The sequence below is a fragment of the Hyperoodon ampullatus genome, assembly GCF_949752795.1.
Source record: "Hyperoodon ampullatus genome assembly, chromosome: 12".
In the NCBI taxonomy this organism is placed as follows: Eukaryota; Metazoa; Chordata; class Mammalia; order Artiodactyla; family Ziphiidae; genus Hyperoodon; species Hyperoodon ampullatus.
In genome coordinates, this window is record NC_136925.1 from 56731443 (window position 1) to 56755118 (window position 23676).

General features: G+C 36.5%; 1 protein-coding gene across 2 annotated transcripts in view; it reads left to right on the plus strand.

Annotated features, from left to right (window-relative positions):
* LAMA2 (laminin subunit alpha 2) overlaps nt 1-23676 on the plus strand; it is a gene marked incomplete at its 5' end in the record, with an annotated part of 604254 nt that overhangs the window by 490606 nt on the left and 89972 nt on the right. For both annotated transcript variants that reach the window (XM_079716968.1, XM_079716967.1), the window contains 5 exons: nt 274-436; nt 1751-1961; nt 8850-8966; nt 9672-9835; nt 11178-11316. In XM_079716968.1, the coding sequence (XP_079573094.1) occupies nt 274-436; nt 1751-1961; nt 8850-8966; nt 9672-9835; nt 11178-11316 (794 nt within the window). The remainder of the gene's footprint in view (nt 1-273; nt 437-1750; nt 1962-8849; nt 8967-9671; nt 9836-11177; nt 11317-23676) is intronic.

Here is a 23676-nt window from a genome sequence, read left to right on the forward strand (position 1 = left end):
GAGCTATTTGTTTACTTTATTTCTTCCTTTTGGGGTAGAAACACTGTGTTTTAATTACTGTTTCCCCCTAAAAGCAATATAATATGAAGAAATATGTCACATTTCCTTGTTCATTATGGATTGTTATAGCAACTGCCTCTCTGTTTCCCAGCAGGAACACCCATGACAAACAACATTTCTCTTGGAGATGGTGGGGAAGAGCAGATGCTGGGTGCCATTTTTGCATGTGGCATTTAGTTTACTAATTTGCAAAATTTGTTTTACCCCCTGCAGCTGTAAATGAAAAAGCTGTAAAACTAAATGAAACTCTAGGAATTCAAGACAAGGCCTTTGAGAGAAATTTGCAAGAGCTTCAGAATGAAGTTGATAAGATGATGACAGAACTGAGGAGGAAAAATCTAGACACACAAAAGGAAGTTGCTGAAGATGAGTTGGTGTGAGTAGAAGCTCTATTACTTTTTCATTTGATAAACTGAGCTTTCCAAATTGTTGTTTAGAGATTTCTAAATTTTCCTTCACATATCAGTAGGAGATACTTTGTTCTTTATTTATTTTTCATCTACTTAGGTATAATTTGTCTTGCTCTAAAACGGATCCAAGGCATGTTTATACCTATATATAAATAATCAAGTAAATGATCTTTTTTTGGTGCTCTCCCGTCTGCAATTAGGCTAATGGTCTTGCTTTATTAATTTCCATTATTAGGGCCTTTAGAACTATTAATTGTTTTTGTTTTAATAAAAATATCTTTGGGTAAATACAGTTATGAATTTAACAGGCCATCCTATACATTTTGTCATCTTAGGAAATACTGAATAGAAGAATTGTCAATTAATACATGCCTAATACTATGAAGTAAAGTTTGGGAATTTGAGGTTGTGACTAATGATAGTGATTTTACTAATGCCAATGAATTCCTGTGACCATACACTCAATAAAAAAATACATTTTTACATTCATAGTCAGCTAACTTCAAAGTGATGGTGTTATTAATAATCAAATAGTATATACTAAATCAGCAACATTAGCAACACCTAAGAACTTGTTAGAAATACAAATTATCAAACCCCACCCTGGACCTACTGAATCAGAAACTTTCGGGATGGGGCCTAGCAATCTGTTTTGACAAGTTCTTCAGGGAATTATGATGCCTTTTAGTTTGAGAACTACTGTTCTTCAAATATTTAGCCTTCCTTAAAGGGCTCAGATATTATCACTTTAGGAAAACCATTAAGTTGAATCCAGGAAATTCCCAGAACACTCAGTTCAAAGGAAAAGAAAAGTAGGTCAAAATTATATCATACTAGCATGTCAACAGCATGGCGCTATATTCACAGTTTCTAACCAAACATATCAATATTCATATCTTATATTCAAAGTAACAGAGAAAATATCTCATGGTTAATCAGGTAGATTTTATTTTTGGTGTGTGAAGTAAATCATAAAACTGATTTCATCAGCCAGATTATGAGAATAACATGAGATCCTTTCCAAATGAAAATGTTATATTACTAATCAATTTTAAATGTGTGGATTTTTTTCTTCTTTAGTTTTAATTATAAATGCTCTTGCCACTTTTCAGCTAGCAGTTTTCAACTAGGTTTAGCACACAGTCAATCTGCCTTAAATATTGTTTTTAATTTTTCCATACTTTTAATGTTAGCATTTCTTTGTAACACTGTTTAATACCAATAAACCCTGAGGCAGTGGCAAGGGCTTATTGTCTCTTATTGGGCTGGGGTGTTTATAGAGCTGCAGAAGGCCTTCTGAAGAAAGTGAAGAAGCTGTTTGGAGAATCCCGAGGAAAAAATGAAGAAATGGAAAAGGATCTCCGGGAGAAACTGGCAGACTACAAAAGCAAGGTTGATGATGCTTGGGACCTGTTGAGAGAAGCCACAGATAAAATCAAAGAAGCTAATCTCTTATCTGCAGAAAACCAGAAAAACATGACTGCTTTGGAGGTGAGTCTTAGAGGCTCTTTCATCTGAATCTGGGAGCACGGGGTGGGAGTTTGACCATGGCGGAGTAAGTCAAGTTGATGCAAGTTGATGCACACGCATGAAGTCAAGTGTGACAACTCTGAAAGGAGACTTCTAAGAAGCAGAACAGGGAATGATCCTTCTTTTTGTTTTTTAATGAATGATCATTGCCCATATAATCAAATAAAATTTAGATAATTTAAACTATTTAAGATTTTTAAGGGCAGAATGGTACAGTGGAATGAGATCTTTACTGGGAGTCAGGGGTCCTTGGTCTTAACGACAACTGTACCACTAACTAGAAGTACTAGTGTGAGCAAGTCAAAGTCTCAAAGCATCAGTCTCTCAACTATACAATGAGTGCATCATACTGGGGCATATCTAGAGTTTCTTCAAATACTAATACCATATGATTGTACAGTCCACCCAACCTGATCCACAAACCATGGTTTAGACTTCTGGCTGCCATAAATCACAGAAGTGCTAAGGATTTTCTAATGGAATTGGGGCACAGAAGAAACAGCTCACTGAGAGACCAGAGCCTGGGAAAATTTTGGTTCTCTTCTTCTTTGCAACATGTTCTATGAAAATGATATTTTACAACAGACTAACATGAGCAGATCAAGTCTGAGTTATTTTTGTCTCCTTTTTCTCAGACAAGAGATAGTTCTCTCCTCAAGAAATGATAGGCAGCTTCTGCCTTTTTTAGAGTGCTAATGAAGCTAGAACTAAAACAGATCCTTCCATCCATTCCTTCCTTTCTCCCTTCCTTCCTACTTCCCCTCTTTCCTTCTCTCCTTCCTTCCTCTCCCTCTCTCTCTCTCATTTTTTTCTTAATATTTAACATGGCAAACTGATCACTTTTCCCTACAGTGAATTCAGCACATATGATGGCACAAACCTGTATTTAGCATTTAAAAAAAAACAAAACACAAAACTTCCTCACCAGAAACAAACTTACTTTTGTTCTTTTCAAAGTATTTGACCCCAACAGATCTGAAAACAGTGGCAGACCTTTATCTCTTCTAACATAAAATTTTACCTGCAGCTATAACTGAACACTCTCTGGCATATATTATGCTCTCAAAACTGTTCGTGGAATGACAGTTGAATAAAAAGAATCTGGATTTTTTAATCCATTCATTTCTTTCCATTTTCCTTTGGATTAAGAAGTAAAAGGATGAATTAATTTTTTGAAAGAATTGTTTTCTGGATCCCTCTCCTGGGACTTAGCCTTGTCATTTTGATAGAGGACTGAGAAGACTCACGGATGTATCTAATCTTAACCAATTTGGAATCTACTGACATGCTGGCAATATTAAAGAAAAAGCACTGTCTTGTTAGGCAGGATGCTAGGCTGCCTTCATATCACAGGCTCCCGCATGATTCATCTTGCTCGGTGACACACCAGTGGTGTAACTTACCCGGAGGTGTACCACTCCATTTTATGGCAACAGTTTAAGAAATTAAAACTACCTGTGTGGAAAGTATAGTAAGCATCTGGGAAGTATTTCAAGAAGAGTTGTAGTGGCATAGTAAGTGGTGCTTTTAGCTATTCCTTCATTTTAGTGATGTTTAAAACCAAGAGCCATCATTCTTGGGTACCCCTAGAGAAGCCTGGAGCTTATGTAGCCAGTGTTGAAGTGTAAGTTGTCCTTCTTGTATTTTCATTTTACACGTGATGCTTAACTAAAGGCTTGTTTAAAACTTACTAGAATAAATAGATAAACGGACTAAATTAATATGAATAAGGCAGAGCTTATTTAAGGTTGCTTGCCAAGGCTGATTAAGGTTGATTGCCAAGGTTGATGCTAGACTGGTCAATAAAGCATCACCTGTTTAGAGTTTGCTAAAGAGATGCATCCCCTGGGCTCGCACCCAGAATCTGAGGTAGCTGGTCTGTGGTGTGGTCCAGGGTCCATATTCTAAAACATCCCCTGGGTTAATCTGATGTACATATAGATTTTAAAAGAACCGATATGTTGTATCCATTTGATTGAGTAATTAGCTGTGCTTTAAATAAATGACTCCATTGAGCCTGTGCCCACAAAAAGGTGATATAATTAAGACCCAACACATTTTTTTTTAATCTAAGGAAGTAAGCATGTAATGTTTATTATTAAAAACATTTATCAAACCCCTACTAAGTTCAGGAAGTGTACTAAACACAAACTGAGTACATCAAACACTGGTCCTCATGGTGTGGTCCTTGGAACAGCAGCATTAGCATCACCTAGACACTTGTTAATAATGCAAATTCTCAGGTTCCCCCCAAGCCTATCAACTCAGAAACTGGGAGTGGAGCCCAACAACCTGTGTTTTAAAAATCCTACCCATGATTCAGATGCAGTCTTAAGCTTTAAAGACACTGATATTGATATAAAAAATAAAACACCACCTCTGATGACTTCAGGTGACTTGTATTTAGTGAGAGGCTCACACAAGTAAACTAGTCTGTACACTACAGGAGTTATCATGCAGGTAGGCAAAGGAAGGGCATTGGAATCACCTCTGGATTTAGGAAGGGCTTCATAGAGGACTTGACACATATGCTAAGTCCTGAAGGATGAGCTCTAATGAGTCAAAGTAGAAGAGGAAGAACATTCCAGAAATAGGGACAAAAACATGCAAACATACAGACATTTTGGAGAAATGTCAGTGATTTGATAGGATTGGAATAAAGAATGCCTGTGAACTAGTGAGGGGATAGAAAGCCAACGAAGACAGAGAGGGTCCAGACCTTGAGTTATAAGAGAACTGCATTCTGAGAATGAAGCTGAGGAATTTGGGTTTATCCTGAAATCTATCAGAAGCAATTGAAATATTGGAGTCATGGATTAAAATTATATTTGGGGGACTTTCTGAGTGGTTCATGTAAACTGGAGGATTGGTTTTGTATTGGAAAATAGTGTGATATAAGGCTAGGAAAGCAGGCAGGAATAATATGCAGATGTCTGTTAGACACCTACCATTATCAAGATGCTATTGGTAACCAGGGTGTTAGGGGCTGCATAGGAATGATTTCTGGCCTCAGAGAACTTACGATTTCCTGAAAATTCAGGCACTTTAACCTTTCATTATATGTAACACTGTGATTAATATGGGCTGGGAGAATCAAACACCAAAATGATGACATCACAGAAGCTGATAGAAATGATGGAGCAGCATGAGCAGAAACACAGAACTCTGAAAGTATGATCTTAGGAAATGTCGAATAGAGCAGTGACACCTGTTCATAAGCTACATAAGTCTGTAGCAGAAGATGGCTCTGAAAATGGGCCTTTGGAGCCAGATCACAGAAGGCTTTGAATGCTACTTTCTAGAACGGGACAGGGTTAGAATGCCATTTCCAGCAATGGAGAAAAGGCAGAGGAAACTGTGGGCTGAGGGGCAAAGAGAAGATGAGCAATTTAGTTAAGCAAAGTAACGTGTTTTGAGCAGTCTGTCCCCAAATTTACCATTATGACCTTGAACAGGAAGGAGTTGGAAGAAAGGGAAGAATGAGTTGCTAGATAAAGATAGACAGGAAGGTAACTTTTGTAAGTTCTTAATCCACCCCCAGCAACCCCCCTCAGCAAAAAAAAAAAAAAAAAAAAAGGTGTTAAACTGACAAAGCTCTGGAATGAATTAAGATCTAATTAGAAGTTAAAAGTAGAAATACAACAACTTTGGTGTCTAATCAGAATCACTTAACAATTATGCTTGTGGTATACACTTGGAGAATAATTCTCTCTAAACATGAGCCCCCCTTTTGTTCCTCAAAGCTTCCAATCTTTAAGTATTTTATATCCTACATCCTTCTCTATCCATTCCCTGTCTTTATTTATTTTTATAGCACTCATCATTAAAAGTATACATTAATATATTCATTCAATTTTTTTCCCTCCAGAAAGCCATTAGAAACATGTCTTCTGGCCCACTGTATCTCCAGGGCAGAGAATAGTACCTGGCACAAAGATAGAACAGAAATGTTCTTTCTCAATGAAGAAAGTACTATAAAGCAAACACAAATAAATGTTATATTGATGCTTTTATCAATATTTAGGAGCTCCAAATCTTCATCTTTCCTTGGTTCAAAGCTAAATTTCATTAGTGTCTAATCTGAAACTAGCCACCACTGAAATCTCTTTAATCCCTAGATCATTTCTGCTTCAGTGTGATAAAAAAAAGCACATTTTGACCTTTGCATAAAAATGGGTTCCTTAAAGTGACTCAAAGAGAGCTTTTATAAAGATTCTAACTCACTGCTTAATTGAAACCAAAATGAATGTAGCTCTTCACCTCACATATAGGTGGAAATATTCTCCCTCCTATTGATACAGCATTTTGTTACCTTGATTCATAAATACAAACAAGCCATGCTAAAGAAAGTTTCTTGAATGTCTGTCCAGGGTCAATTTTAAATCAGTTCATACAAAAGCTAAGGGCTAAAACTGATAGTTATATAAGAGTGTCAGACCTTTGGAAAATAAGATATGCCTTATAACCAGGAACATCAGGACTACCTCTACATTTGCTGTTCGTGAAGGGAGAATGAAATTTCTCTGATTTAGCCAGGCATGGGAGTAGTTGAATGAACCAAGAGTCACCAGTGCAAACAGAACTATTTATTGAGGAAACTCTTCTAGGTACTGGAGATAAAGTGATACAAAGACTGTTTTATGGAATTTATATTATAGTGAGAAAGATAGTCACTAGACCAATAAATAAGAACATAATATGGCCATAAAGTCTGGAACATGGGCTAATATGCCTAATAAGTGACTTGTTCTCAGTATATTGCCAGACGAAATAAATGTTATCCTTCGTCCACTAGGTACAGCTCAATGGGCTGTACATTTCCTCTCCTCCCTATGCATGCATCTTGTGATGAATTGGTGTCTGATTATCATTAAATAGCCTGTGCTTTTAGCAACTCTTAGAAGAAGCAATCAAGATGGTTCAATCTATACAAAAAATAAAATCGTATTATCTATGTTTCTATAATCGATGGCCACCCTATAAAATATAATTCAGATAAATGAGTTCTAGGGAAAAGAAAATAAGATAATTATAGTAGTTAACAATTCTGTAGTGTTCACTGTGTGCCAGGCTGTGTTCTAAACCAATTTCTTTCCAATTTTATTGTGTATATCAATCACTTAGGGTTCTTGTTAAATGCAGATTCTGAGTTGGTAGTTCCCAAAAAGGCACTGAGATTGTGCATTTCTAAGAAGCTTCCCGGTGATGCCAATGCTGCTGGTCAATGGGCCATATTTTGAGTATTGAGAGAATAAGCATTTTACATGAAGCTAAATGGAGGAGGAAACAAGGCAAGGAACTGGGGAAGGGCACATGGTGAAGGCGACTGCAACTGTAAAGGCTCAGAGGCAGGAATAAGATGTGTGTACTGGCAGCAGATTGAAGTGGTTGGTGAAGAGGTAGGGAAAGTAGGGTGTGAAATTAGCACAATAAGAAGAAGTGAAGTGTGCAAATAAGAAGTGTGATTTCCACAGTTGGAAAGTCAGTGCTTTCACAGCTCAAGACCGAATCTCTATCATTAGGTAGACTGGGATTCAAATCTTAACTACACTGTACTAACTGTGTGACCTTGGGTAAATCACTTAACTTGTTCAATTTTCTATTCATTTAAAAGGTGATAAACACAGGACATGTGTTAGTATAGAATTAAATGAGGAAAGCTTATAACTACCTGGCACATACTGAAATCTAAATGAATATATAAACTAGCATTATTATTTATATAAAAAGCGTAAATGGCAAAGGCTTAAAATTATAATTGATGCAGTTAAATCCACAGGTAAAAAGGTAATTGAAAGAATGAGTCAGAAATAGAAAGAAAAAAAAGGCAAATTTATGTTCCAAACTGAGAAATAACACTATATCTTTCTCATTGATTTTACTCTTCCAGACTAGGAATGAGTTTCATGTGGTTTGAGACAAGCTATTAGTTTCAGAGAAAAATTAGAGTCTGCTCTCTTTTTTATGGAACAGTCCATCAAGTTTATTCTTCCATGTGAGAGTTTCTCTCTGTTTTTGGAAAGTCCTTTCCCTAAGTTTCCTTTGAAATCCCACTTATGGGCTTCCCTGGTGTCACAGTGGTTAAGAATCTGCCTGCCAAGTCAGGGGGCATGGGTTCAAGCTCTGGTCCGGGAAGCGCCCACATGCCTCAGAGCAACTAAGCTTGTGCACCACAACTACTGAAGCCTGTGCGCCTAGAGCCCATGCTCTGCAGCAAGAGAAGCCACCACAACGAGAAGCCCGCGCACCGCAATGAAGAGTAGCCCCCGCTCACTACAACTAAAGAAAGCCCGCGTGCAGCAACGAAGACCCAACGCAGCCAAAAATAAAATTAATTAATTATTTTTTTAAAAAAATAACAAATAAAAAAAATAAAATCCCAGTTCTTCCAATTTTTACAGAACTCCCATAGAATAAATCTGCTTACATTTATGCTCACAGAACATTCATTTGGACATAGATTCTGGAATTTAATGTCTCGTTCCAATGTAATTCAGTGTACTACCACCTGCTCAGCAATGCATATTCAGTACTTACATTTCAGTTAAAATGGATGTCCATCTCACTTTAAAAATATTTTTTAATTCCTCAGCTACCATCACATAACTTTTCTTCTCTTGCATGGCTTTCTCACAATAGGAGGAAAAAGTACCTGTACAGGTATTTAAATAAAGTAACTCTTGGAGGGCTGGCTGGATAGTCTATATCACTCTCATGTAGTCTCACAGTCAACATGACATATCTTGTTTGCAAAGCCTTGTTTAGACAGCTTAGGAAAGCCAGAAATACAGGGCTGGATAGGGTTTTCCCCAAAGGACATTTTGATGTTTTGTTTATACTGTCCTACAGAAAAAGAAGGAGGCTATTGAAAGTGGCAAACGACAAACTGAGGACACTTTAAAAGAAGGCACTGACATACTTGATGAAGCCAACCTTCTTGCAGATGAAATCAACTCAGTCATAGACGTGAGTATTTGGTGAAACCCAAAGTTAAAAGAAAGATGATAATGATACAAGCTCTCATAAATGGGAATCAATGAGAAATCTCAGTAGTATAAGCAAATACTGTTATTTTCTTGTGGGTATAAAGTTGTTTTTGCCTTATTCTATTGTGACCATGCTCACCCATTGGTAACAATTAGAACTTCACATTATTCTCTCAGTAGACATGAATGTCTGGTGAGGGTACTCACACACTCACACCAACCTGTATTTTTTTCACAGTGATGAAGGGCATTTCTTGTTCCTAGGATAGCACTTACAATCTGCTTCAATATTCACAGAATATTAGTTAAAAGAGAAATGTAAAGCTACAAACAGACTTTTAACATACTGTCTAATGCAGTAGATACTGATATATGGCGATGCATGGTAATAGAAATGCAAATAGTGTAAAAGATCCCAATGACTATCATTTATGCATTTAGACCTACAAAGTAGCATTTTTAAAAAAAGACTGTCAGGTTCTTCTTGGTATAAATTGCCTTCATATATTTCCTAATCTCTATCATTAAATAATAGCTTTTATTTTCTATTCTTTTTTGCTAGGTTAGTAAATTTGAAGTTTCATAAAAACCTAAGCGTGTATAATTAGATTTCCAAGAGAAATTAGTAAATGAGAGGAAGCTTGGATTCACTTACTTAAAATGCCTTCTTTTCTCTACATATCAGTATGTTGAAGACATTCAAAGTAAATTGCCACCCCTGTCTGAGGATCTGAAAGATAAAATAGATGACCTCTCCCAAGAAATAAAGGACAGGAAGCTTGCTGAGAAGGTGTCCCAGGCTGAGAGCCATGCGGCTCAGTTAAATGCTTCATCTGCTGTCCTTGATAGGTATGTCATTTGTTGTTGGAAGTATCTATGTATCTTGACACTTGTCCAAAAGTTTTGACTAGCAGAAATGGTAGAGAGTTGCTTTCAAATCTTGATTTTTGTAATTATGCACATACGAGCTACATGGCCTTTCTGTGGAAAAGCCTAATTAGAAGGGTCTGGGCAAAGCTCTACTGGAGCAGCATCAAAAGTCTGAGTTAAAAGTAGATTCAAATATGGCATGGTGGGGAGTGAACATTGCCTTAGGCTACACTTAGAAAAAATATTTTCTGTTCTTTATTGGAGAGCACAGCAGTTTCCTTATTAGCATTTTAAATAATAATGTATAAACACACATTCTGCTTCAAATTTCAGTTTTATACTTTTAATGAAATCAAACTATTTATTGTTAAAAGGGTGGCTTTTGAAAATGTGGCTCCATACATAGCCTTTAAGTCTTGCTTTTTCTTTCAAATTCCATGGAGACACTACATATTGCCCTGTGAAATAACAGCTCATTATAACTGGGATTCTTATATGGGTCAGTGAGGGAGGGGCAACTGGTGAGGTGTGTTTGACTAGTAAACAGCCTTCTAGGTATAACTGGTGTGCTTCCCCTACAATTTCGGGGTTGTCATAACAAAATAGGTGTATTAGCCTCAAGAATAATTTTCCTAAATGAATCTGTATTTAATATACTCCATGTGTAAGGTTCTGTTTCAATACTTAATACTCTTGATACAAAGGAAAATATTAATGTTTGAAGACCCTAGGAAAAAATGTACATACAATTCATTTTATAACAATTATACAACATTTTTTAACATTTTGCTAATTTATCATGAAGGGTGGTAAATGGAGCAGTAAGTTAGAAGTCAACAGAGGTAGTCTCCAAGTCCTTAATTAGCTAATGAGTGACATGTTAGTCATGTGACCTGAGACAAGCTATTTAACTGACACTCATTTGTCCTCATCTGAGAAGTGCACCTACTCTAAAGAGATTTTGTGAACTTCATTCCAATAATATAGAACAAGTGCTCTGAAACCTGTGCGTGCTTCACAAATAACATAAAGAATCATCTCACTGCTCATACTTGCATGGTGCTCATGGTTGCAGAAACTTCTGGAGGATGCTATGGGTACTTAAAAATATGTTGGTAGTATTTCATTGCTTAATTATTTAGGAATATGAGTTTAAACTGAAAACTACAATATAATACAATTAGTAGATACCTCACTATGGTTTGGAATTAACATAATTATACTGACCATGATCATTTGGAAGCCATATTTGTTATAAGTAAGATGTTCTTCATTTGAGTACCAACTGCTCTGATGTTCCTTTTTGGGGCAATCCCAACAGAATCCTTGATGAGGCCAAAAGCATCTCCTTCAATGCCACTGCAGCCTTCAAAGCTTACAGCAATATTAAGGACTATATTGATGAAGCTGAGAAAATTGCCAAAGAAGCCAAAGTTCTTGCACATGAAGCCACAGAACTGGTAAGAAACAAATAGCATTATGTACTGATAATGGAGGTCAATCTGTTTGAATAAGTACCTAAACTAAATTTCTCAAAGCTCTGCAAAATGCTAGTAAATTAGAATATTTGTTTTGTATTATTTTCAAAGGCTCCTTTTAAATTTTATCCGAAATAAATTCTCAGTCATAGCAGAACTCTTTTCTCAGTCACCCACTAATTTCCACTATTAATAAGGGTCTTGAAATTATCGCAGATGCCAAATAGTTTGTGCCACCAACTCACAAAGGAAAAACAGTCAAACATAAGACTCTGAACAGGGAAATTTATCACTATTATTCCATAATTCTTCAGTAAGAAAGTGCCTTGGAAATTAACACCAGTGCTTATAGTCACATACAGATTAATTCTATGTAAAGTTTGATTATAAGGTGCACATTTTACAAACACACCAGATCATATATTTCTAAACTATTATACTATTTTTATCAGTTGAAATGTTTACCTTCAAAGCTACTTTTGGCTGCTGTCATTGTTCAAAATAAATTTGCAATTAATATTTTAGAGTTTTTGGGTTCTAAGTATAGCACATTATCTGAGTATCTTCAATAGTACCAAGTCTTTTTCCTTTACACGTAGAGCAACATTTTGTAACCAAGTTATGTGATAAACCTTGGTAATACTATTTTAGGTCAAATTTCATTTCATAGGAAGCACGTGGTGAGTTAAAATGTTCAGAACCATCACTTACTCCTTTGGCTTCACACAGAATCCCCCAAATACATCAGAATTTCAGGAGAAAAAGAATTTGATTGGACACTTGACTGTGAATGAAATATGCATAAATAGTGGGTGTTGAAGAAACAGATCCATATTTTCTTTGCTTTGGTATTGAGCACAATGCTTTCATGGATTTCAGGGATATTGGAGGTATTTGCCACACTCTTAGCAGGTTTATTTTATGGTCATGGTGAATGATGCATCATATTCCATCAGCAGTTAGTACTGTTTTGGTTTCTCTGGAATGAGCTCTACCAATACCATATGTTCTGTTTATTTCTTATTCAAAATCATGACACAATTATTACAGAAACTTCCCTATGTTCAATTATCCTTTCAAAATGAACCATTTTTCAAATCTATTTGAAGATCCTAGTCTTCAAGGTCACCATTTTCATCTGACCCATGTTTTATTGGATCACCATTTTCAGGATTTAGCACAGTACCTGACAGAGAGTAGACACTCGTGAATAAATGAATGAATGTCATTCTAATTGACATTTTCATGCCTATTTACAACATTTTGTACCAATAAAATCCTCACTATTGTCATTGCTTCATTTTTATGAACTTCTAACATTTTATGTTAAAGACCTGTTTATTTTCACCCAAATTTAATACCATCACTTTATACTCAGGAGACTCTCATATTCATGTCAACATGAAATGTTCACTTTTCCTCAACACTGATGCTTATACATGATAGGCTAGCCAAACTCAAACATAGAGCTAGGACAAGTTTTTTGTTGTTTTTTGTTTTAACTAGGACAAGTTTTACTGCATTACAGCATGTCCCCTTCTTATTCTTATTCCTTCTCTATAAGCCATGAAAAAATAATTAAATGTCTGAAAAATTACAAAGTAAAAGCTAAAGAGAATCACTGATTTATTAAGTGGCTAACAACAAACACACAGAAGACTGATCTGGCCAGAAAGTTTGTTGGACCGTGTTTCAAGAACAGAATAAAGGGCTTCCCTGGTGGCACAGTGGTTGACAGTCCGCCTGCCGATGCAGGGGACATGGGTTCGTGCCCCGGTCTGGGAAGATCCCACATGCCGCGGAGCGGCTAGGCCCGTGAGCCATGGCCGCTGAGCCTGCGCGTCTGGAGCCTGTGCTCCACAACGGGAGAGGCCACAACAGTGAGAGGCCCACGTACCACAAAAAGAACAGAATAAATAAAGTTTTAATTTTAATAATTCATTATAATATAGTTCTATTATACTGGAAAAGAAATATATTTGCCATTAAATTGAGCAATTACCTAGATAGTACTAGCATTCCATAAATGTTAGAGCTGGTATTATTGCTAGAGCTATAGATAAACACAGAGGAGTAAGTTTATTATTTGTGTATGAAAGAGTCATTTGAGTCTAGTCCTGCAAAGCAGGAAGAATGTTTTCAATGAATTAGAAACAAAAGACAAAGAAACAAAGCAGGAATTTGTACAAGGAGAAAAAAGACATGTTAGACAAGCAATAAAGCAATCACTTACTACTGTGAAGAAGATGGACGTAAGATAATGTGAGAAGAAAAAAAGCATTGAAAATACCATAGGAAAAGAAACAAATGAATATGGAATAGTCTCAAAGCATAATTGACAGCATTTGTAAAACCACTTTACTTTTAAAAATCTGCTTAAGTCTACCTATTTGTAGTGCACACATAATCAACAATAGAATTGAAAGGAAAACATGAATGAGAAAAAAGTTGATCCTTTATTTTAATTAAATAATAAGCAGGTGGAGGTTATAAACAATTCAAGGTTGTAGTATAGTTCCTATGTGAAGAGTAACAGCCCCTTGTATATATAATTTATTTAAATATCAAAGTGAAATATTATTTTAGGAACAGATATTATGAAAAAACACACTATATTTCTATTAGTGCTAGGCAGAAAAATACTATCATTATATTATTGGTACAAAAGATTGTTTTCCCTATACATGATCTCCAAGATAACACCTCATTTTGTACCTCTCATTGGTGGGCACAAGGAGAAAGAGAAAGGAAATATGTCACCATTTAGAAAATAGAATATGAAGATCCAGTAATTTTTTTTCTAATCTTTACTGCTTTGATGCTATAAAAGTCCTCAGACTCTAAAATAACAGAGAATTAAACCTTTTAAAATATTTTTCCAGATCATAGGTGAACTTAAAACCTATGTTATCAAGCAGATCAGATTTTGGAAGTAGAAGAAAAGTAGATTTCATATGCTGCTGGATCCTTGGGATGACCACCAGAGGCAATAGGCACAGTGTCAGTAGCACTGGGAAATGAGACCCTCTGCCCTTTTCACTGGGAAGTTCTTAGATGCTCTGCACTTGAATCTGGTATATCCAAACAGCAAACAAAAGGAAAGAACAAAAAGGAAGTCTAATGTAGAATGGATTCCTTAGATCTGGTTCTTTAAGATCCTGAAGAATCATCACACAACAATAATCACACAATCTCCATCTATTCTGAAATGTTGTCCTCCTTCCTTCCTTTCTTTCTTTCCTCCCTCCCTCCCTTTCTCAAGGTGAATGGAATGTGCTCTGTGATATATACTTCAGTGTAGAAAATGTAGGCAGTCCTCACCTTCCCTAGGTATCTTCCATTTTAAAAAAAAGACTCACTTTTTCACTTCCCACAGCAACTGAAGGTGTCTTTTTTCTTCTACACCCTCTTCTTTACACTGCAATCATTGTTATTGTCTGAAACTCTCCCTCCCCCCTCCCACCCAACACACACCAACAAAATTCCTTAATACCCTCTAATCCAGAATCCTCTTTCTCAATTAGTCTCAGTCTCAGTGTTCAGTCTGATCTTCACTAAGAATCAGCACTAGAAATTGGGAAGAATTTATACTTGCTTTCAGCACCAGTACACAATGTGGTCTTCCTCTTTATTCTCCAAATTCAAGTTCTGTCACTTGCTACAGTTACCCAACACTCCTGGGAGCCATAAGTCTAAATATCTTCGGCATGATCTTTCTCAGGCACATCTAGGAAAAAATAATATAAAATACAGAAGAAAGTGAGCGCAATTTGTAAGTAATGCATTTTCTCATAGAAACAATAATAGTGGGAGTTAGTAAAGAACAGTGCTGTGTAAGTGATATGTAGGCTTTAGATGAACTAAAGAGAGGGGGGAAATTCTGAAAAAAATATTATACCGGAGGAAAATATGCCTAAAATTAAGTAAGCTTAAAGCCTTAGACACCTGATCCTAAAAATACGTGAACTGCTGTGGTAAGTGATTTCCCACTGTTGATTCCTTAGTATGAGGAGAGTAAAAATCCATAGAAACTCGCAGTTTTTTCTTCAAAAAACTTGAAGCTTGAAGGAGTTTTTCTTGCTTTAGGGTCGAGTCTACAGAATAAACTGGATTTTTGTAAATTCACTCTTATGTGACAGATCAGTGGGGAGAAAAACCCTGATAGAAAATAAGGATACTAGAAAGCAAAGTCAGGGAGCTCTGATAACATGGCAGTCTGAGATAATTCACATCCATCCTAATGTGAGAAATTCACAGAAATGCTAGGTAAATTCTAACTCCCCAAAATTTAACACATACTTTATTTTATAAAGAGGAAACAAGGGGCTTCCCTGGTGGCGCAGTTGTTGAGAGTCCGCCTGCCGATGCAGGGGACACGGGTTCGTGCCCTGGTCCCGGAAGATCCCACATGCTGCGGAGCGGCTGGGCCCGTGAGCCATGGCCACTGAGCCTGCACGTCCAGAGCCTGTGCTCTGCAACGGGAGAGGCCACAACAGTGAGAGGCCCGCGTACCGCAAAAAAAGAAAGAAAAGAGGAAACAAAAGAAAATCTAAAAATAAAAATGAGAGTAAAACAGAATAGCACATTCTAGAGCTGGCAGCTTGGTGACTCAATGAATTTGGAACATAAATATAGATCATATGTCTAGGGACTGGGATTTTAAAGCCCAGGCCGGGAGAGAAGACATCACAGATATCATCCTAAACCTACAAAAGAGGGAGTCTTTTTTGACTAATCGAAAGTATGCAAAACCGTGAGACTTGGAAACAATTGTTCTCATCAACAAACACTCCTTCTAGCCCAGAACATGCCAAGGAGCCTTGTTACTTTTCATGCCTCCAGTTGTGAAAAATGTCTCTCATAAGTTGCTAAAACCATAAGCCTGTGGATTGAAGTCCAAATTTATACCATATATATTTATATATGGATTAAAGCCCCTATGGTACAAGACTTTTCAAGCTAAAAATTTAATGGGGAGAGGAGGGGAACTGATCCTGGCTCTTGGAACCTCTAGAGCATCTAGAAGGACACAGAAAAGTGGTCTGTTTAGATACACTATAAATAATCAAGTAGGAAAGAGGGTAGGCAGGCAAAGTATGTAACATGATCCTGAAGTTATTCAAAAATCTGAAAGAGAATATACAATAAATGTGTTTTAAAGTATTGAAATGTTAAAAAGAATAGAAAAGAGTGATAAAAAGAGAAAATACAGAAGATTATGGAAATTTGTAACAGAAGCAAATAAAATTTCTAAAAATAAAATATATAGGAAAAGAGAATGAGTTAATAGAAAGAGTTGAATACATTACCCAGAATGCAACAAGTATGGTAAAACATAAAAGGAGTGTAAAAAATAAGGAATATAGATTGTAAAAATGAAATGCAAATCTATTAGGAGTTCCAGAAGTTGAAAAGGGTGAGAATGGGGAATAGTAATAGTAAAAGAGATACTGAAATTTTTCAAGTGCTGGTGAAGGATATGATATGATTTCTCAAGTTAAGGAAGCCTATCACAATAAATAAAATAAGTCCACACCTGGAAAGATCATTGTTAAACTACAGAAACTAAAGAGAAAAAGAAAACAAAATCTTAAAATAATTAGGGAGAAAAGGCTTTGGGTCAGATGCCAACTGCACAGCCGCAGCATCTGGGGCTTTGAAAGATGTTGCATCTCTGCCTGCTTTCTACTCTGGGCATTCTGCTCCCATGGCCTGCTGCCACCATTTCACAGCTTAGTGACTGTGGTGTTTTCCTCTTCCTAATTCCTTTTACCAGAAAATAATGTCTCCAGAATTAAAATTTAAGCTGAAAATAGACCTCGAGGAGACAGAAGCATGAATAACTCCGTGAGAATTTCATTTGCACTATTTCACAAGTAATATTCCATGATTTTCTTATAGGTAATACTTGGTATATAGTAGCTGATCCCTAAATGTAAATTGCCCCCCCATCTCCAAACATTGATACTAGGAATCTAGAAAGGCTAGGATGCTCCAGATTTTCAGAATGAACAAGATATATATACTGCCAAGAGAGATAGGAAAGTTGAATAGAGAAGGAAATTTCAAAGAAAAAATAAAATTACTTTCTTTCCCTACTTAGTTTGAGATCATCTATGAATATTTATTTGAACGTAGATGCCTTGTAGGATTTTTTTATTGATTAGAATTAGGTTCAAGTGGTGTGCCAGAATTTCCTAATCAGGCTGTGGAAAGAAGATAGCAGGTCAGAATTTGAGGATAGAAGATTTGTCTCCAAGTTGAGTGCATACTGTCCATGTACTGAGTTGTGTCAGCTAAAGTAATAGCTTTTTAAGAAACTTTGTGCAGTCTATTCGGATCCCTCTCTTGGCTTAATGCCGATAGTAAATATCATCCCCAAAGCTTAAAACTTATTTTTTAATCTGGTTTAATATTCAGTCTCCAACTATCCTTCCTTGATGCAGTTGTGGTACTTATAATAGGTGTTTCTGAACTATTTATTGACATGAGGTATTAAGCATGTTCACATTTTCAATTTTTTCTATAAAATTTTTAAAACCTTTTAAAATTTATTTTATTTATTTATTTTTTTTGTGGTATGCGGGCCTCTCACTGTTGTGGCCTCTCCTATTGTGGAGCACAGGCTCCAGATACGCAGGCTCAGCGACCATGGCTCACGGGCTCAGCCGCTCCGCAGCATGTGGGATCCTCCCGGACCGGGGCACGAACCCGTGTCCCCTGCATCGGCAGGCGGACCCTCAACCACTGCACCACCAGGAAAGCCCTGTTTGTTTGTTCTTTAATTCTTCTAGGTCTTTGTTGAACATTTCTTGCATTTTCTTGATCTTTGCCTCTATTCTTTTTCCGAGGTCCTGGATCATCTTCACTATCATTATTCTGAGTTCTTTTTCTGGAAGGTTGCCTATCTCCACTTCAGTTAGTTGTTTTTCTGGGATTTTATCTTGTTCCTTCATCTGGTACATAGCCTTCTGCCTTTTCATCTTATCTATCTCTCTGTGAATGTGGTTTTTGTTCCACAGGCTGCAGGATTGTAGTTCTTCTTGCTTCTGCTGTCTGCCCTCTGTTGGATGAGGCTATCTAAGAGGCTTATGCAGGGTTCCTGATGGGAGGAACTGGTGGTGGGTAGAGCTGACTGTTGCTCTGGTGGACAAAGCTCAGTAAAAGTTTAATCCCCTTGACTGCTGATGGGTGGAGCTGGGTTCCCTCCCTGTTGGTTGTTTGTCCTGAGGCAACCCAACACTGGAGCCTACCTGGGCTCTTTGGTGGGGCTAATGGTGGACTCTGGGAGGGCTCACACCAAGGAGTACTTCCCAGAACTTCTGCTGCCAGTGTCCTTGTCCCCATGGTCAGACACAGCCACTGCCCACCTCTGCAGGAGACCCTCCAACACTAGCAGGTAGGTCTGGTTCAGTCTCCCCTGGGGTCACTGTTCCTTCCCCTGGGTCCCAGTGTGCACACTACTTTGTGTGTGCCCTCCAAGTGTGGAGTCTCTGTTTCCCCCTAGTCCTGTCAAAATCCTGCAATCAAATCCCACTAGCCTTCAAAGTCTGGTTCTCTAGGAATTCCTCCCCCCATTGCCGGACCCCCAGGTTGGGAACCTGACATGGGACTCAGAACCTTCACTCCAGTGGGTGGACTTCTGTGGTATAAGTGTTCTCCAGTCTGTGAGTCACCCACCCAACAGTTATGGGATTTGATTTTACTGTGATTGTGCCCCTCCTACCACCTCATTGTGGCTTCTCTTTTGTCTTTGGATTGGGTATCTTTTTTGGTGAGTTCCAGTGTCTTCCTGTCAATGACTGTCCAGCAGCTAGTTGTGATTCTGGTGTTCTCACAAGAGGGAGTGAGAACATGTCCTTCTACTCTGCCATCTTGGTTCCTAATCTGTAGCCAGAATCTTTTGCTATCACTGCTATTAGTCAATACATCACAGAGTTAAACACTGTGAATCTTACAATAGAATTAAACATTAAGGTATTTCTAATGAGTATCTCTTTAGAAATGTGGTCATATCGTCTTTTCAGTCTGTCTTATTTAATATTTGCTTTGTGTAATTGGATGAATCAAAATACATAAAGAATACTTGCAAGGTTATTTTGAGTTTTTATTTCCTACATAAAGAAGTGTGCAAATATTGGCAGAATACACATTGCATTCAAAAGGCCCAATATAATATAGTGTCAGTCAAGTTTTAAACTTTAGCTCGCATATACCTTGTATTTTATTCTGCCAGTGATTACTTAGGAGTCATTCAAACAGTAATTTTCACTTCTTATTAATATCTATAATCATCGGGATTTAAAGTTTGTACCAGTGTAGTGTTAATGGAAAAATAGTATAATCCATAATAAGTATGACAATTGAATCTGTCAGTAAAACTGATGCGCATTTTTTCTCCATCAGCAATTCAGCAACTTATCTAAGAACTGAGTCACACAAGAACAAATACAAAAAAGTCAGTGAGGATCTAAGTTACATAGAAAAATATTGAATCTGTGTGTGAAAATGGTATTCATCAAGCCAGCTGACTTTACTGATTTTCTTTGTACATGATACACTCATTTGCATCAATAACTTTAAGACAATCTATTGGAAGCAGAATAACAAACTTCTATTTGATTACCCAGAATTTGGTGTATTTAAAAATTGAGGGCATAAAGTGTTAAAAAGGAAATCAAAGAGTTTGTTACATCAGTCAGCAACACAGAAATTCTTTGGGGTGATGCTATAATGCAATATAAATTTAAACTAATTTTATTCAAGGCAGCAATGCTCTCAGACCTGGTATTTGAGATTTCCACCAGTAGGAATAAATACAATAATAAATATATGAATAATCAAGAAGTGAAATTGCCGTGTTGAGTTTGATTCTGGATATTAACTGGAAAGAAAGCAGTAAGCCCTCTGAGGAGGTTTTCTAACTCAATAGACCTTTATCCATTGTCTGTACTCAAAATCAAGACTCCTTGTGGTACCCACCCATCCTACCCTCAACAGTTTGTCAGCAGCAAGCCAGTGGCACCCAAGGGTGATGGAGCAATGGCTCTCATGCTATGACTGGTGAAAACCTGTTCTCAATTAGTTATATACTTTTAAATCCTCTCTCAATTGTCTTTCTTGGTGTTCTCAAGCTGCAAATTCACAGTCATGAATTCTAAATTCTCATGAGTAGTTTTGGAGATTTTCTGTTTCAGCCCTTGGTCTCCTTTGTGTGCTCAGTTGCTTCCAGTCCTCCAGAGACTCATCTAACCCCTGTCCCATTTTAGGATATTATGCAATGCTAGGATCTACAACCTTTCTTTCACCAGATTTCTGACCAAAGTCATTCTTTGGGTTGTTTCTGAACTCATTTTTGATTCACAATTTCATTTTAGTATCCTGTAGATTTTTTAAATATGGGTTATATTAAAACACCTTTAAAATCAATACACAGTGATTTCCTTTTTTAAAAATTGTGTATGACCTTTTTAATTATTACAAAAGCATTTCAGGTCCATTATAAAACAAAATAGGAAATACAGACAAGCAAGAGGGAGAAAATCTAAAATGTGTGTAATCTCACCAACCACAAATAATGATGTTTATAATGTTGTTTATTTGTCCATACCTTTTCCTGTGCAAATAGCTTTTGTACAAATGGGTAATTTTTACATAACTGTTTTGTGGCTTAATATATCTAGTAACATCACTTGCACATTTTTCAGTGTTCTCAAAAGTTATGTCTTTTAAAATGTATATGGTGCTAGATACCACGATTTCGTCTAAGAATTTATTTTATTATAGTAAGAAATTTTCCCCGATTTTTAACAACAGCCTAACATGCCCAAATATAAATTTCTTCTGATAAATATTTTACATAAACACACTGCAGCTAATTATCAGCCCTTACATATACCTCTGCACATTTTGAACAATTTCCTTTATTAAAAAGATTTTGAATTTAAAATCATCTAAGTCACATATTATCTTGACACATTATCCCCTTTGGAAATGTGCAGCACTTGTCTTCTAAAATAAATTATTTCATAAAGAGGAAGTAATGGAATAGGCTATAAACCACGCTAATGAATTTTCAGCTAGTACTTTCTTTAGAAAACAAAAATAAACAAAAACAATTATGCATCTCTCCTTAGCACCAACTTTTTCAATGAATTCAGAAAATTTATCTCTAATAAAGAAGTTAGTACAGGAACATTTAGAAAAATAATAAAAAATATAATATAGAAAGAAATATAAACAATAACTTTTAAATTTGCTTATTTAAATAATACATCAGTGAGGTGTGGGTATACCATCCTGATAAACTTAACTTTAGGTCTCACCTGCACATCTCCTCCCCCTAAGAGAGCCTCCTCTGAGAACAAAACACTTAGATATTTCCATATTCCATTATGGCAGTCATCATTTTCTTTATAAGGATTTTTTGGTTTGTCTCTCCACTCCACTTCAGTTCCATTAGAGAAGGCAGAGTCTTTCGATCTTTGAATAATCAGAGCTTACTCTGGTGCTTGAGAGAGCCAAAAACTTTTAGTGGGTAAATCAGTCAATTCATTCATCTATTAATCAATGACATGATGCCTAAACAAGTCACTATGAATACTTAACAAATAGTAGGAAGAAGAAAACTAACATGTATTAAAAGCCAATTAAGTGCCAATCCTCTGTTAAATCTTTGTAGACTTTATCATTTTACTTTTTCCTGTATCTTTCCTTCTCTGATGTTTTAAATTATCTCACATTTTCTATAAATGATTATTAGCTAATAAAACATATAGCAACCTACATGTAATAATAGATCCTATTTTGTGTGATATAATAAAAGGTTTTAGATAATTTATAAATACAGAGAAGAACTTATTATTTATAAAAATACAATCTCTAAAAAGCAAGTAACAAAATATTTTGCAAGTCTAAGAACCTCATTTATATTTCACATATGCTGTAGACACAGCCCAGAAACTCAGATGTGATGCTTATAAATATGCATGAAGTATAATTAGCTTGGAAAATGCTGCTTCATCACCTGTCCTGATACTGCTGATGTGCTTCAGTGACTTACTAAGCAATGTTGGAAAATGAACTCTCCAAATTCCAATGAATTGAAACAGTTCTGTTCATCCATAACGTGTTAGTGTTTTCCATTCTGTTATCTTATGAAAGACTTGTCTTTTAAACCTGGATTGTTAGTACACTGCTTATAGCTGACAATTGTACTCCATCATCTCTTTAATATTTTGAAGTGCTTCTTGAAACATTGAAACTTGTCTTATTCCTCCACATCTCTTGAACCCAAACCTCTCATTTCCAACGCCCTTGCCTAAGGTTACAACTCTATTTTCTCTGGCTCATACTATTACAATAGACAACTGATATCTCTTTTTCCTCCCACACAGCTGCCCAATTCCTCTTCCTGGACTATTGCTCTGAGCATACATTCCTACTCAGAAACTTTTAACGGCTCCATATTGCTTATTGTCCGGTTTCCTTAGTCTAACATTCAAACTTTCCAGAAACTGGCTCCAAACTACCTAACAGCCTTACTTCTTAACACTGCCCTTCATAAAATCTACAGTGCTTTGCAACCAAAGTACTTGCTCCCCCATCCACACATCAAAATTCCCTGTCTCCTTGTCTTTCCTTACCTTGTTGCTACAATATCTCCTACATCCCCGTATATACTGCCCATCTCTTTACATCTGAGCAAGGAGTAGTTGACTAAGAATCCAGGAAGAAATCACTGGCTACCTGAAAAACAGGAAAAACAAGATGTCTGGAAGCAAAAGGCAGGCAACACTCATAAATGCAAGATAAGAAATTGGCAGCAGGGAAGTTTATCAGCAGATGAACTTCAGTCAGGATTCAGTCATGTTGCTGGATGATGGTGCAAAGGTCCAATGGAAGATCATTGAGCTGATAATCATCTAGTCAGCCTCATCAGAAAAATTGAGAAAGGCCGCCAATATTCAATATCAGGAATAAAAGAGGTGAAATCACAGCAACTTCTGCATACAGTAAAGGATAATAAGAGAAAATTATGAACAACTTTGTGCCAAAAATTAGACATTTTGAATGAAATGGGCAAATTCTTTGAAAATCACAAACTACTGAAACTCATCCATAAATAAATAACTTGAATAGCCCTATACTCATTAAGGAATTATATTTGTATTTTAAAACCCTCACATACATGCACACACACGCACACACACACACACAATTCAGTTCCAAATGACTTCACTGGTGAATTCTACCAAATATTTAAGAAAGAAGTAATAAATTCTTCAGAGAATTGAAGAGGAGTAAATATGTCCCACCTCATTCTAAGAGGCCAAGTATTAC